Source organism: Heterodontus francisci, chromosome 43 (assembly GCF_036365525.1).
Source record: "Heterodontus francisci isolate sHetFra1 chromosome 43, sHetFra1.hap1, whole genome shotgun sequence".
NCBI lineage: Eukaryota > Metazoa > Chordata > Chondrichthyes > Heterodontiformes > Heterodontidae > Heterodontus > Heterodontus francisci.
Window position 1 is genome coordinate 20,015,625 of NC_090413.1, and position 14,774 is coordinate 20,030,398.

Genomic DNA, 14,774 nt, shown 5'->3' on the forward strand with positions numbered 1-14,774 from the left:
TACCACCTAAGTTACACATCATCTTGACTTGGACATGAAGAAAAACTTTTTTTTAATGCAGTAAGTGGTTATGGATTGTAATGCACTCCCTGAAAGGTTATGGAGGCAAATTCAATCATGACTTTCAAAAGGGAATTGGATAAGCAATTGAAGGAAAAAAATACACAGGGCTACGGGGACTAGCTAAATTGCTCTTACAAAGAACTGGCATGAGCTCAACGGGCTGAATAGCCTCTATGATCCTGTTCTATATTACCATTCCTTCATTGTTGATCAGTCAATATCTTGGAATTCTCTACCCACACCATGATGGGGGAATGTGGGGAAGTGCAGATTCCAGTGATTAGACTCTCCAGTTACCTGCTTACTGAATATAAACATCTCAAGTTTTAAAATAATGATCTGAGGACTGAAATAGTTTTGATGTCAGCTTTCATCACTCGTATTCTGGTTCAAATCCAGACTAACTGATGAGATACAATGTATCTTTTGTCAGCTGTCAGTAGGGACTCCACATGATATGGCTTTGTGCACTCCCTGTTCCTCATGTCGACATGCCCAGAACCTCCCTTAATTAACAATTCAATGGCAGGCTACAGATGCAGGAAATAGGAAAAATATACACTATAATTTTTCTAAGGTTGGGACAGTGTGCAGGAAGCTTTCTTCCGTATCTAACTTGTGCTATACCCTTGAGTGTGTCTGATGGGACAGTATAGGAGGGGCTTTGCTCTTGGTGGATCTGCCTAAGAATGTTTCATGGGACAGTGCTTGTCTCTATCTAATCTGTGCTGTACCTACCCCGGGAGCGTTTTACGCTAACACTGAAGCCTGGACTATCCGTACAGCATTAATTTACCATTGGCAATACCCATTTATTTTATATGGCAATAAAACTGATCAAAACATTTAGACTTCCCTTCCCCAGCCACTAACTTCCATTAGCTCAATGAGCGCAAAACATTAAATGAAATTTTTAAGATGTCACCAAAGCTTCTTCAACAGCACCTCTATCACTTAGAGGATCAAGGGCAGCAGGTGCAAGGGAACACCACCACCTGCAAGGTCCTCTTCAAGTCACACACCATACGGACTTGAAAAAGTTCCTTCACTATCGCTGGGTCAAAATTCTGGAAATCCCAACCTAACAACACTGTGGGAGTATCTTCGTCACATGAACTGCAGCAGTTCAAGAAGGTGGTTCACCACCACCTTCTCAAGGGTAATTAAGGATCAGCAATTAATGCTGGCCTAGCCAGCGACACAGACATCCAATGAATGAAGAAAGAAAAAAAAAACGAAACTTGTGGTTCGATGGCTTCCTTTGGGAACCACACTGTAAACCTACACATCATTAGCTGTTGCCCACATCCGGTCTGGTTGCTATATGCGCGTAGGAGCAGAATGTCACAATTTCACCTCTTTACTAAGACTCAGAGTGAGAAAGTGAGTGAAATAATGCAGTTCATCACTCGCTCACTCACTTCCTCCCTCCCTCACAGGCTGCATCGCAGAACTAAGTCCAACCAGCAAACAAAGGACACTTTCCAGCTACAGGAAGGAAAACATCAAGCACCTCATGATGACCTACAACCTCATGAACTGGAGCTGAAAACAGCTAGAGAGCTATGAGTTGGCGTCCTAACCTCCACTGACAGTCAGTCCAAAAGCTACAAGACCAAAGCACTCGACTTCAAACGAACTGTTCCAGTCTCAAGCTAACTGACTCCAGTATGCACAACGTCCACAAACTGGACCACCTTGACAGAGGACTGAGTGGACGCAAGTGGGGCACAGATTCCCCGTTAGTTGGCACTTCCCAAAGTTCTGTAGAAAGGGATGCAATGTAGCAAATACAGTGGGATCCTGAATTCCTTCTGGACGCAGTTAGCCTGTCCCTCAAATGGATGGTACTGAATATCACACAGCAATGGTAAAATAGCAAACTGCACCTTTGTGTGGCAGGAGGATTGGGAAAACATATCAGTCTAAGGCATGCCAGTTGCAGGAATATCAATGGGGTCAATATTTTTTCTGTCCAGCTTCAAGCAAACAAACTAGGAAACAGACTACAATAAGCTCATTGTCTGGAGCTTACTGCTTCCTGCCAATTTACACAGAAATTTCTGCAACCTAATGTTAGTACAGTAGCCCAGGGGTCCCAAGGAGTGATTCTTGGGTCATGATGGAATGTAACAAAACGTACATTTTTCTCCAAAACAAACTGAGCAGTGAGGGCACTAAAACTACAGCCTCTTTGCGGGGGGCATTGGGCGGGGTGTGCAGGGTATAATGGGTTAGACACTCTGGGACCTGGAGTCAAATCCAACTCAAACTGATGGGACAAAAAGTCTCCTCTATGTGCTGGCACTAAGGCTCTTAAAGCCTGGGCAAGCTTAATCCTTGTGGACATGGGTATGCAGTACAAAACTGTCCCTCAATCAGCTCGAACTGGCAACCTCAGACAAGTTGCTGCCTTACTGACTTGACTGAGGAAGGGTCTGCAATGCAGGAAAACCTAGAGAGGAAGGGAAAACAATATGGGAAGAGTGAAAGAATATAACCAAAGTCAACCATGTGCAAAAACTGATGGGCGTCAAACTTCGTTCAAGTAACTGTCAACAGTAAAAAAAGGGATTTAGACTAACCCAGTGGTGTAAACGTACTAGTTCACACAAGAGATTTCTGTTATATACCCCTCTCAAACCGCACATGCACGCATGTGCACACTTACGTGTGTGCACACACTCACAAATGAAGGTGCAGAAAGATTATGGGTTACATTGGAGGGATCTTATCTCAAGTTGTGTGACCAGCGTTCTATACAGCTCCATCATAACCTCCCTGCTCTTATATTCTATGCCTCGGCTAATGAAGGCAAGTATCCCATATGCCTTCCGAACCATCTTATCTACCTGTGCTGCTGCCTTCAGTGATCTATGGACAAGCACCCCAAGGTCCCTCTGACCCTCTGTACTCCCTAGGGTCCTACCATCCATTGTATATTCCATTGCCTTGTTAGTCCTCCCAAAGTGCATCACCTCACACTTTTCAGGATTAAACTCCATCTGCCACAGCTCCGCCCATCTTACCAGCCCATCTATATCGTCCTGTAATCTAAGACTTTCCTCCACACTATTTACGACACCACCAATTTTCATGTCATCTGCGAACTTACCTCCTATATTCACATCTAAATCATTAATGTACACTACAAACAGCAAGGGTCCCAGCACCGATCCCTGCGGTACCGCACTGGTCACAGGCCTCCAGTCGCAAAAATAAAAATAACCCTCGACCATCACCCTCTGCCTCCTGCCACTAAGCCAATTTTGAATCCTATTTGCCAAATTACCCTGGATTCCCTGGGCTCCTACCTTCTTAACCAGTCTCCCAACCTTATCAAAAGCCTTACTGAAGTCCATGCAGACTACATCAACTGCTTTACCCTCATCTACACATCTAGTCACCTCCTCGAAAAATTCAATCAAATTTGTTAGATATGATCTCCCCCTGACAAAGCCATGCTGACTATCCCTGATTAATCCCTGCCTCTCCAAGTGGAGATTAATCCTGTCTCTCAAAATTTTTTCCAATAGTTTCCCTACCACTGACGTTAGACTCACAGGCCTATAATTAACTGTTTTATCCCTACTACCTTTCTTGAATAATGGTACCACATTCGCTGTTCTCCAGTCCTCTGGTACCTCTCCTGTGGCCAGAGAGGATTTGAAAATTTGTGTCAGAGCCCCTGCTATCTCCTCCCTTGCCTCACATAGCAGCCTGGGATACATCTCATCTGGGCCTGAGGATTTATCCACTTTTAAGCCCGCCAATACAGCTAATACTTCCTCCTTTCCAATGCTAATTTGATCAAGTATATCACAATCCCCCTCCCTGATCACTACACCTACATGGTCCCTCTCCATAGTGAACAAGATGAAAAGTAATGATTCAAAACCTGACCTATGTCCTCCGGCTCCACACACAGATTGCCTCTTTGATCTCTAATGGGCCCCACTTTTTCTCTGGTTATCCTTCTGCCCTTAAATACCTATAAAACGCCTTGGGATTTTCCTTTATCTTATCTGACAGTGATTTTTCATGCCCCCTCTGGTGCTGCTTAAAAGAATAGTCCTGTGTTTACTGTTGTATTTTCCTACTGGCAGAGCTGTTTATATTGAAGGAGCTGACTTTAATTTGTTTTCTCTTTCTCTCTACCAACAATCTGGTACAGCCTTGTGTCAGACTCACAGGGTTATGTTGGAACAGCTGTGTACTCACCAACTGATGGGAGCCACTGCGTTTCTTGGACAGCTGCGGCGAGCCGCTATATTGGCTGGACACTTGCTTCCGGACTTCAGCTGCCACGGTCCTGAAAAGAGAATGTGAAACTCATTCAAACAAATTGTCAATATGACAAGGTCAGATTCAGTGAGCCAACACCAAGGTCAGAGTTCTGTAGGATGATCATGAAAACTTCTGACATGAAGCCAGAGTAAATAGAGAAGCTCTTTGTGAAGACCTCTCCCTGCTCTGAATTTGTGGCCATATAACTCAGCACTGCTTAAAAGCTCTGCAGCAGCCCAGTCTTTTATGACTCACGCCATGGTCCTCTACACTAGATGCCGCGATGTACAAGGAAGTGTAGCAGCTGGAATACCTTTCCCTTCCCGATACACTGATTGAAACAACTTTGTGTGGAGCATAAACACCAGTTGGGCCAAATAGCCTGTTTCTGTGCTGTAAATTCTATATACTAAGCTCAGCAAATCTCCAGGCTGCCAGAGATCAGGTACTCTCCTGTACAAACATCAAAGGCATATAGACTTCTCTGTGGTTAAGGTTAGACGCAATAGTTTACATTTATAATAATGACCAGGGAGAATCAAGAATAAGATGAAAACAGAAAGTGCTGGAAATACTCAGCAGATCTGGCAGCATCTGTGAAGAGAGAAACAGAGTTATCGTTTCAGGTCTGTGACCTTTCATCAGAACAGGCAAAGGTTAGAAATGTAATAGGCTTTCAGCAAGTGGAGTGGGGGAGGGAGGAAGAAAATCAAAAGGGAAAGTGTGTGATAGGGCAGAAGGCAGGAGAGATTAAATGACAGAGATGTCACAGAACAAAAGGCAAAGGCAGTGGTAGTGGTTGTAGTATAAGACAAAGTATCAGTCCAGACAGTGTGGCAGAATAATTACAGCTCTGTCTGAAAGCAAAAACATGAAAACCAAGTTTAAGACAGGGACATGCTTAAAAAATAACAAATAAACAAACAAATGGCAGTCGTGCTCTGAATTTGTTGAACTCAGTGTTGAGTCCAGAAGACTGTACAGTGCCTGATCGGAAGATAAGGTGCTGTTCCTCGAACTTGCATTGAGGCTCACTGGGACACTGCAGCAGGCCAAGGATAGAAATGTGGGCGTGAGAACAGGGTGGTGAATTAAAACAGCAAGCAACTGGAAGCCTGGGGTCATGCTTGTGGACTGAGTGGAGGCGTTCCGCAAAGCGGTCACCCAATCTGTGTTAGATCTCCCCAATGTAGAGGCAACCGTATTGTGAGCGGCAAATACAGTATACTAAATTGAACGAAGTACAAGTAAATCGCTGCTTCACCTGGAAGGAATGTTCGGGAACTTGGATGGTGAGGAGAGAGGAGGTAAAAGGACAGGTATTACAGCTCCTGCTAGTGCATGGTAAGGTGCTGTGGGAAGGGGACAAGGTGTTGGGGTGATGGAGGAGTGGACCAGGGTGTCGCAGAGGGAACATCCCCTTCGGAATGCTGACAAGGGAGGGGAGGGGAAGAGGCGTTTGGTGGTGGCATCATGTTGGAGGTGGTGGAAATGGTGGAGGATGATCCTTTGGATGTGGCGGCTGGTAGGGTGAAATGTGAGGATAAAGGGAACCCTGTTGCAGTTCTGGGAGGGGAATGGGTTGGACACGGTCAAAGGCCCTGTCAACCACAGTGCCGATAAATCCTCTTTTGAGGAAAAAAGACATATCAGAAGTGCTGTTGTGGAATATTGCATTATCAGAACAGATGCAACGAAGAAACTGGGAGAATGGAATGGAGTCCTTACAGGAGGCTGGGTGTGAGGAAGTGTGTTTAGGTAGCTGTGGGAATCGGTGGGCTTATAACGAATATTAGTAGACAGCCTATCCCCTGAGATGGAGACAGAGAAGTCGAAGAAGGGAAGGGAAGTGTTGAAGGTGGATCACGTGAAGGAGACAGAACAGTGGAAATTGGAAGCAAAGTTGAAGAGGTTTTCCAGTTTGGGGCGAGAGCAGAAAACAGCACTGATACAGTCATCAACGTACTGGAAAAAAGAGTTGGGAGAAAGACCCGAGTAGGACAGGAACAAAGAATGTTCGATATACCCCACAAAAAACAGGCATAACTAGGACTCATGCGAGTACCCACTGCAACGCCTTTTATTTGGAGGAAGTGAGTGGAGTTAGAAAACCATAGAAACGTTACAGCACAGAAGGAGGCCATTCAGCCCATCATGTCTGTGCTGGCTAAAAACAAAACTAGCATCCAATCTAATCCCACCTTCCAGCACCTGGTCCGTAGTTTTGCAGATTACAGCACTTCAGGTGCAGGTACCTTTTAAATGAGTCGAGAGTTTCCGGCTCCACCACCGACCCAGACAGTGGATTCCGGACACCCACCATCCTCTGGATGAAAACGTTTTTCGTCCTGTCCCCTCTAATCCTTCTACTAATCACCTTAAGTCTGTGACCCCTGGTAATTGACTCCTCTGCTAGGGGAAACAGGTCCTTCCTGCCTACTCTAACGAGGCCCCTCATAATTTTGTACACCTCAATGAAGTCACCCCTCAGTCTCCTCTGTTCTAAGGAAAACAACCCTAGCCAATCCAATCTTTCTTCATAGCTGCAACTTTCAAGCCCTGGCAACATTCTTGTGAATCTCCTCTGTACTCTTTCCAGAGCAATTCTGTCATTCCTGTAATGTGGTGACCAGAACTGTACGCAATACTCCAGCTGTGGCCTAACCAGCGTTTTATACAGTTCCAGCATTACATCTTTGCTTTTGTATTCTATACCTCGGCCAATAAAGGAAAGCATTCCATATGCCTTCTTCACCATTCTATCTACCTGTCCTGCCACCTTCAGGGACCTGTGGACATGCACTCCAAAGTCTCTCACTTCTTCTACCCCTCTCAATGTCCTCCTGTTTATTGTGTATTCCCTTGCTTTGTTTTCCCTCGCCAAATGCATTACCGCACACTTCTCTGAATTGAATTCCATTTGCCGCTTTTCTGCCCACTCAACCAAACCATTGATATCATTCTGGAGTCTACAGCTATCCTCTTTACTTTCAACTATACGGCCAATTTTTGTGTCATCGGCTAATTTCCCAATCATGCCTCCCACATTTAAGTCCAAATTATTAATATATACCACAAACAACAAGGGACCCAACACTGAGCCCCGTGTCATGCCACTGGAAACCGCTGTCCGTTCGCCAAAACAGGAGGAGAAGTTGTTCAATGTGAGAACAAGTTCAGTCGGGCAGAGGAGGGTGGTGGTGGATGGGAACTGGTTGGGCCTCTGTTGAAGGAAGAAGTGGAGAGCCCTCAGACCATCCTGGTGGGGGATGGAGGTGTAGAGAGATTGGTCGTCCACAGTGAAGAGGAGGCAGTTAGGGCCAGGAAACCTGAAATTATCAAAATGATGTAGGACGTCAGAAGAGTCACAGATGTAAGTGAGAAGAAACTGGACCAGGGAGAAAAAATAGAGTCAAGATAGGAAGAAATAAGCTCAGTGGGGCAGGAACAGGCTGAAACAATGGGTCTACCAGGACAATCATATTTGTGGATTTTGAGAAGGAGGTAGAAGCGGGCTGTCCGGTGTTGTGGAACTATGAGGTGGAAAGCTGTAGTGGGAAGATCTCCAGAGGAGATAAGGTCAATGACAATCCTGGAAACAGTGGCTTGATGTTCGGTGGTGGGGTTATGGTCCGGGGGAGGTAGGAAGAAGTGTCTGAGAGTTGGTGCTGAACCAAGAATACCAGTAAGTGAATGACCCTAATCTGTTTGGTATAGATCTAGACCTTGCATCAAATATTTTACCATCACCTCAAATGGGACAAACAATTACCCAGGGACTTGCTATACCTTTGCAAATGACCGATAAACTGCGCACCTGCTGGCTATTCCTCAATTAACTCAATCGGAATCCTGGAGCAGCATCTAAGTGAGAATCATGATGTAGCAACAAAACAGAATTTAATCTCAGCTTTTCCCAAGTGCTACCTTGAGACTTTCACTTGGTGCTGTGTTGGGCCTCCCTTTCAGTTCCTAGGACCTGTGCTGAATCTGGTCTAGCTCTGGGGACAGCCCTGTAATGTCACCTCTAAGAAAGCGTCAGCCAGTTCGGCTCCAGTCCAGCCACAGACCCAGCTACAATGTCTTTCTAGAATATTTGGTATTCTTTTGCAAAGAACCAACATCTGTACCCCATTGGCAAACACAATTTCCCACGCTGCCATTGTGTATATTATTTTTCCAATCTCTTTCCTTCTAGAGAAGTTTTTGAATCTTGCTATAAGATGGATGCCAGCAGCTCTCCAGTACCAGGTAGCTTATTCCTTCATGTTTAAGCTTCGCCAGTAGAGTGTCAGCAGATTGTGAGGAGTACCACAGCTAAATTTAATCCTCACTTCACACAAAATCAACCCACATACTTTCCAGCAGGTGCTAACGATCAGGAGCTGGTGGCAGTTTCTTATAGCAACATCATAACACTATGAAAATAATCAAATGTGTCTCAACACACTAACAGTAATACATATAGAGTAAGGCCATATTGATAATGACTGCCTCGAGATATACCAGCCAGGGTTTCGAACATTTCCACTTGTTGCAGAGGATGTAACTTGCCATCACCAGATCCACAAAATAGCTTCAGTATAAATAGGCTGCATTTGTATTTAATGTACAGCAAGAAGCAGAAACATGATCATTTCCATTTTGACTAATAAGATTGACAATAACATGATTCACATCAAACAGGGATTTGGCAGTTATTTTGTATTCAAAGGGCGAAAGTGTCTTCCCATCTCTGACAACTAGGTATATAAATCAGGAGCTCAGCTCTCTGTGTCAACCCACAATGGGCCATCATAAAAAACAGGAGCCAATTACTGGCTACAGTTATCGACTGGCTAATAAATGTCCGCTAACTATACTGAAATGGTTGAGAACATTCACTCCAGGTGCTGTTTTCAAGTCCTCGTTATTAGCTTGCTGCAAGTCAGCAGCCAGCGAGGAAGCTGAGGAGACTAACTATTGGTACCAGGAGCACATATGCTCAGAATCATTGTTTCCACTCCCCTCAAATGTTAAGGGCAAGTCAAGCATTCAACAAATAAACAAATAGTCCCGATTAGTTCAAAGTCCACCAGGAAAGCTTCCCCAAAGAAACAGCTAACACAAACTACTTAACTATCCTGCAATAAGAATCGCTACCAAATGAAACTGCCTCATTTCTCAGGGGCTGGTTACTATTATTTCATGGCCTTCTGGCCTCACCATCTCCACTAACTGACCATCCATCAGTGTACTAATTTCAGGATCCTTATCCTCAAATCCCTCCACGGACTCTTCTCACTTCAGTTCCATGTTAATTCTTTAGCTGTATGTTTGCGCCCATTTTCAGACTGACTGGCTGCTACACCTCTGCTCCTGAGCTGGCCCACTTTAGTTCAGTTGGTAGAGGCATCCCTCAGTGCCATACACATCAGTAGGTCTGACAAGTTCAATTGCTGGTCTGTCAGCTGGGGCACATTGAAATGGTACAATTGGCTTCAGTGCTCCTGGGTTAGAAAGACAGGTGGCAGGGGCGGGGGTGGAAGTTATCCAGAGCTCCCCTCCTGATGACTGAAAGTATTGGATATTGGGCAAGGAGAACAAAAAGCTTCTTTGTGAAACTCTCCATAGTGGAATGGTTTACCACCATTCACTGCCTCGACTTGCCCATGATGACTGGCTGCTTGCAAGGTACTGAGGAGCAGATAATCTCACAGAACCATATCTCAGTAAGAGTCATCAACTTTATGTGAGCTGGGGTGAAAATCAGCAAAAGAAAGACACAGCTAACTGACTCAGACACAACATTGGACCCTGTACTAAAAGTGATCCTTACTAATACAGTTACAGCCCAAGTCAGCTGTACCAATCAGCTGAATATAAACCAAAATAAATAAAATATTTGTTTAAAAGTATAAAAGTATGTAAGTGTTGCTATAGCTGTCCAGGGCCTTAGTTAGATCACATCTGGAGTACTGTGTACAGTTTTGGTCTCCTTACTTAAGAAAGGATAGAAGCAGTTCAGAGAAGGTTCACTCGACTGATTCCTGGGATGAAGGGGTTATCTTATGAGGAAAAGTTGAGCAGGTTGGGCCTATACCTGTTGCAGTTTAGAAGAATGAGAGCTGATCTTATTGAAACATAAGATCCTGAGGGTGAATGCTGAGAGGATGTTTTCCCTTCTGAGGGAGTCTAGAACTAGGGGACACAGTTTAAAAATTAGGGGGACAGAAATGAGGAGAAATTTCCTCTCTCAGAGGGTTGTAAGTCTGTGGAATTCTCTTCCAGAGACAGCAGCGGAGGCTTCGTCACTGAATATACTGAAGACTGAGTTAGACAGATTTTTGATCAACAAAGGAATCAAAAGTTAGGGGGGCAGACAGGAAAGTGGAGTTGAGGCCACAGTCAGATCAGCCATGATCTTATTGAATGGTGGAGCAGGTGCCGAATGGCCTACTCCTGCTCCTAATTCTTGTGTTCAATTGAGCAAGTTACCCCAGAGAACATTGAAAGTCTTCATCAGTGAGCCAGCAGGTGTGAACATGATTCACAAGGGAGACTAGGGATTGAGGCACTCACATTGAGTTTTACAGAAGATAGCTGATAAGGCTCCGAAAGGAGAACAAAACACTGAATAACAAATTTTTTACTTTGTAAAATATACTGAAGCTGGCTCGTCTTTATAAGGTTTCCAGTGTTTGAATACAACAGAGTATTTATCAATTCCAACTGTTCCACTTTTCTACTTGTTGGCAATTATGCAAATTAGAGGTGTGGCAAAAAGATTTTAAAGGATTCCCTTATGCTGGTGCCTTAAGTTATTACAACTATCATTTTAATCTGCAGAATCATGTATAATTAGATGCTGTATAATGTTATAGATGTGGTATTTTGAGAACTAACTAATGTGGGTTTGTTAGTGATGATGGGACTCTGATGCCAGGTTCAATGAGACACTTCCCATTAAAACAAAAACATGATTTTGTCCAAAACTCTTGTCATAAACGATCAGCTTTAAAAAGGGTAATTACAGAGGATTACCAGATCTGAGGCAGTCAAAAGAATACAACAACCATCTCTGTGAGAGACTTTTCATTTTCTAATTCTTTCAAGTTCTCTTCTTTTCTTTCCTCAGGGCGCCGATTCTCCCTGGGGTTTGGCTCCAAGAGCACCAGTCACTCTCTCATACTCCTCCCAAATATCATCCCTCATCCGAGCCTCAGCAGTGACCCTGGAATCTTATTCTGTATGCCTTAGTGTCACACACTGATCTATCAGTGATTTTAAACACTTAATGATGCTCAAACATTAAACAGGCACTAGAGCAATTTTGACTTTGACTTTTGTCCCTTTTCTCTTTTGCCCACTCCCTCAGTACTGCACTGCAATGTCAGGCAAGATTATGTGCTCAAGTGTCTGGGGTTGTGAAAGCGCTATCAACTGAGCCAAAGATCACACTTTAGAGGAGTACAGTGGTTTATAATACTGTCCTGTAGTTCTCCTTTTAAAAAAACAGACCTTTTTCAGTAAATTTCACAAAAGACTGGTGGAAAATACCATGTAGCTGTAATATCAGATTTTTTGTCATTAGAAATAGCTGGAACAACTCAACTGCCTATTTTGTGTTCCACAAGGTTTACCTCCCTAAACAAATGAAAAGATAGCGGTTTTTCTTAACAAAAAATGTAGATATGCTGATGGGGCAGGCAACAGGGTTGAGAGCTAAGTCAAGTTGTGGTGACTAGGTTTTCCCAAACTTGAGTTTTAAAAGCCTGCATCCCAACTCTCTCACATTTATGGAGACAACCTTTACTGAAGATTCAAGTATCCACAATTCAGTGAAATGTCCACAGACATTAAGTTTGGACATAACAGAGTCCATTCCAAGCACCACAATTCCTGAACCTGCTTTCACTCAAGCTCACATCTTAAAACCTTTTCTACACTCAGATGTTAGGTTCAGAACTGACCAGATTCACAAACAAAAACTAGAAGAGATATTCTGGCCACTTTGGGCTTGTTCAGCTTTCAACCTGCCATATAAAACCTGTCTAATGGAATCTTTGAAATCAACACCTATTACCAGGACTGGGTAGCTGCTGCCAGGTAATGTAATGCAATTGCGTCTTTCATGAAGAAACTGAACAGAGACAATGGTGTAACAGAATGCCTAAAACCATGACTGTTCCTGACTCAGAACACAGAAAAGAGGGGGAAAGGCAGGAGGGGGATAAGGACTAATTCATGAAGCTCAAAATTATCCTGAGCGTCTTAGTTCAGCAGTTTCTTAGACTTATTTTGAAGCAAAGCCACAGCAGAGAGGTGCATTCCCAGGCTAGACAATCAGACATGGCTGTGGCTACCAGTCAAACCTGTTCCCAGGAAAGCAAGTCAGACTTTGACAGCTTTAAATCCATTCACTCACGGGTTAGATTTACAACAGGAACTGATTCATTCTTTGGCAAGAACCAAGGTTTGGATAATGCTTTCTCGTCCAATTTTCTTGGTGCTTCCAATCCTCATGTAAAATCTAACCGACTCATTGTGAGAAAGCTAAATGAAGCTTTGCTTTCATTACATTAAGAGACCATCTGTAACACATGACAAGCCAATCAGGAATCTGGCTCAAACTCCTAAAGACACTCAGGATTTAGTGGCTTTTTACCAATATATTCCAAACATGAATAACTGGGAACTCAAACGTCACCCCTTCCAGGAAACAAATTAGACACAAACCCTTTGATTTCTTATATGAAGCAAGTCCAGCACCAATACACAAACTGCTGGCATGAGAAGGACAAAACTTGGTATGGAATTCCCACAAGTTTCTTTGGCACAACTCGCAGTCCAATTCCTTCTCCGCTTGACATTAATCCCTTTCGGAGAAAAGGAGGAAAGAAAATTGGCATTCAATTTTTTTTTCAACAAGTGCAGCTTCAGGACTGGGTTAGAACCCATGCATAAACACAAACCACACCGGGCACTGTTTTTGGTCAGTCTGTATAGTCAGGTTTGGGGGCATTACACTCACCTAAACGCACCAGACGCTCACATCGCTTCTCTCCCAGCCGTTTCTAAAATTTAATCAATTTTCATTGACAATTTCCTGGAATTTTTTTTCGGTTGGTGAACTGGGTAAAAACTGATTTCCTCCTGAAAGCTAGAACCTATACCCAAAGTTTTGCATTATTTTCTTATTAAAATCGGGTCCAGAGATGTGCCCACATCGCATCTGAAATGTCTGTAAGGACACTACATGCTATGCATGCTACATTCTGTTATGGGCATGATGTGTAATCATCTGTGCATTTGATTTTTAGAAGGAACAGAAATAAGGGCTATGCAATTTGCATTTTTCTTTCGGGAATTATGCGAGGACTATGTTCTTTATTATGAAGCAAGAATCAGTCTTTCAATCCTGGTTAGATATGCCTCAAAGACAGCAGTGCACAAGCAGTTACAACACTGATGATTCCTGCAGACTATGGTCATAGGCTGACTCAGGTCATCTTGCATAAAAGCAAGATCACAACCGTTTCCCTCATAATAATATCCCAACAATTTTTAATATCCCACTATCCAAGTGGCAACTTAGTGACTGGCACCACCCCAATAAACATAGGTTTTTCAATTTGCTTTTAACTGAATTAAATGAGTCTATTGATAAGCCCCGTGTGAATTGTCACTTATCTCGACTATCATTTTTTTCTTGTTTTCTTCACTTTCTGTGACATTCAAAATAAAAACTGTATTTTACTGCTTCTCTGCATTTACACAGGCATTTTTATACTGATTTTCTATTCCTTTTTACACTCAAAATAAGACATGAAAACCCTAGGTATTTAAATTGGCAGTGAATAGAACTGATTTTAAAGATCCTTAACTGTTTTGCACGTGTAAATGATAGGTCAGCGTAAATTTCAGAGACAAGTATTCAACGTGGCTCACATTCTGTATCGATGGGAAAGTGGGTCAGACTGCAGGGAATTGGGAATCTGAACTACTGATGGAACTACCGCCTCTGGCTACAGAGGCAAAGAGGCTCTTCGGCCTCCTCAAATATAGAAGAAAAAGGGTATTCATTACTTTTAAGTAGTGGTTGAACATTTCAGCCATTAATTAAAGGATTCAGACAGCATCCCACCAGCACTCAGTTCTCTTGCACTTCACTCAGTGTGCTGCATTCAGTAGACTGTCCAGTTCCTTCAATGTCACCCACTGTGACAGTCTATTCTACTTATCTATTAGACAGATCAGACACTCCACTTGTGTCATACAGTCAGAAACTAATTTTCAGCTGATCTTGAGGATCATTAGGTTATTTAATCATTGGGGACTTGACAGTTGATCTCAATTCTAGCCTTGCCAGCATGCACATGTGCACACTTGACAGCAGGAGTCACTGTTAGCATTCGAGACCAGGAACCCTGACTGATTTTCGC

General features: G+C 43.3%; 1 protein-coding gene across 6 annotated transcripts in view; it reads right to left on the reverse strand.

Annotated features, from left to right (window-relative positions):
• LOC137355680 (dedicator of cytokinesis protein 7-like) overlaps window positions 1–14,774 on the reverse strand; it is a 158,298-nt gene that overhangs the window by 118,669 nt on the left and 24,855 nt on the right. For all 6 annotated transcript variants that reach the window (XM_068021107.1, XM_068021106.1, XM_068021105.1 and 3 more), the window contains exon 2: window positions 4,285–4,375. In XM_068021107.1, the coding sequence (XP_067877208.1) occupies window positions 4,285–4,375 (91 nt within the window). The remainder of the gene's footprint in view (window positions 1–4,284; window positions 4,376–14,774) is intronic.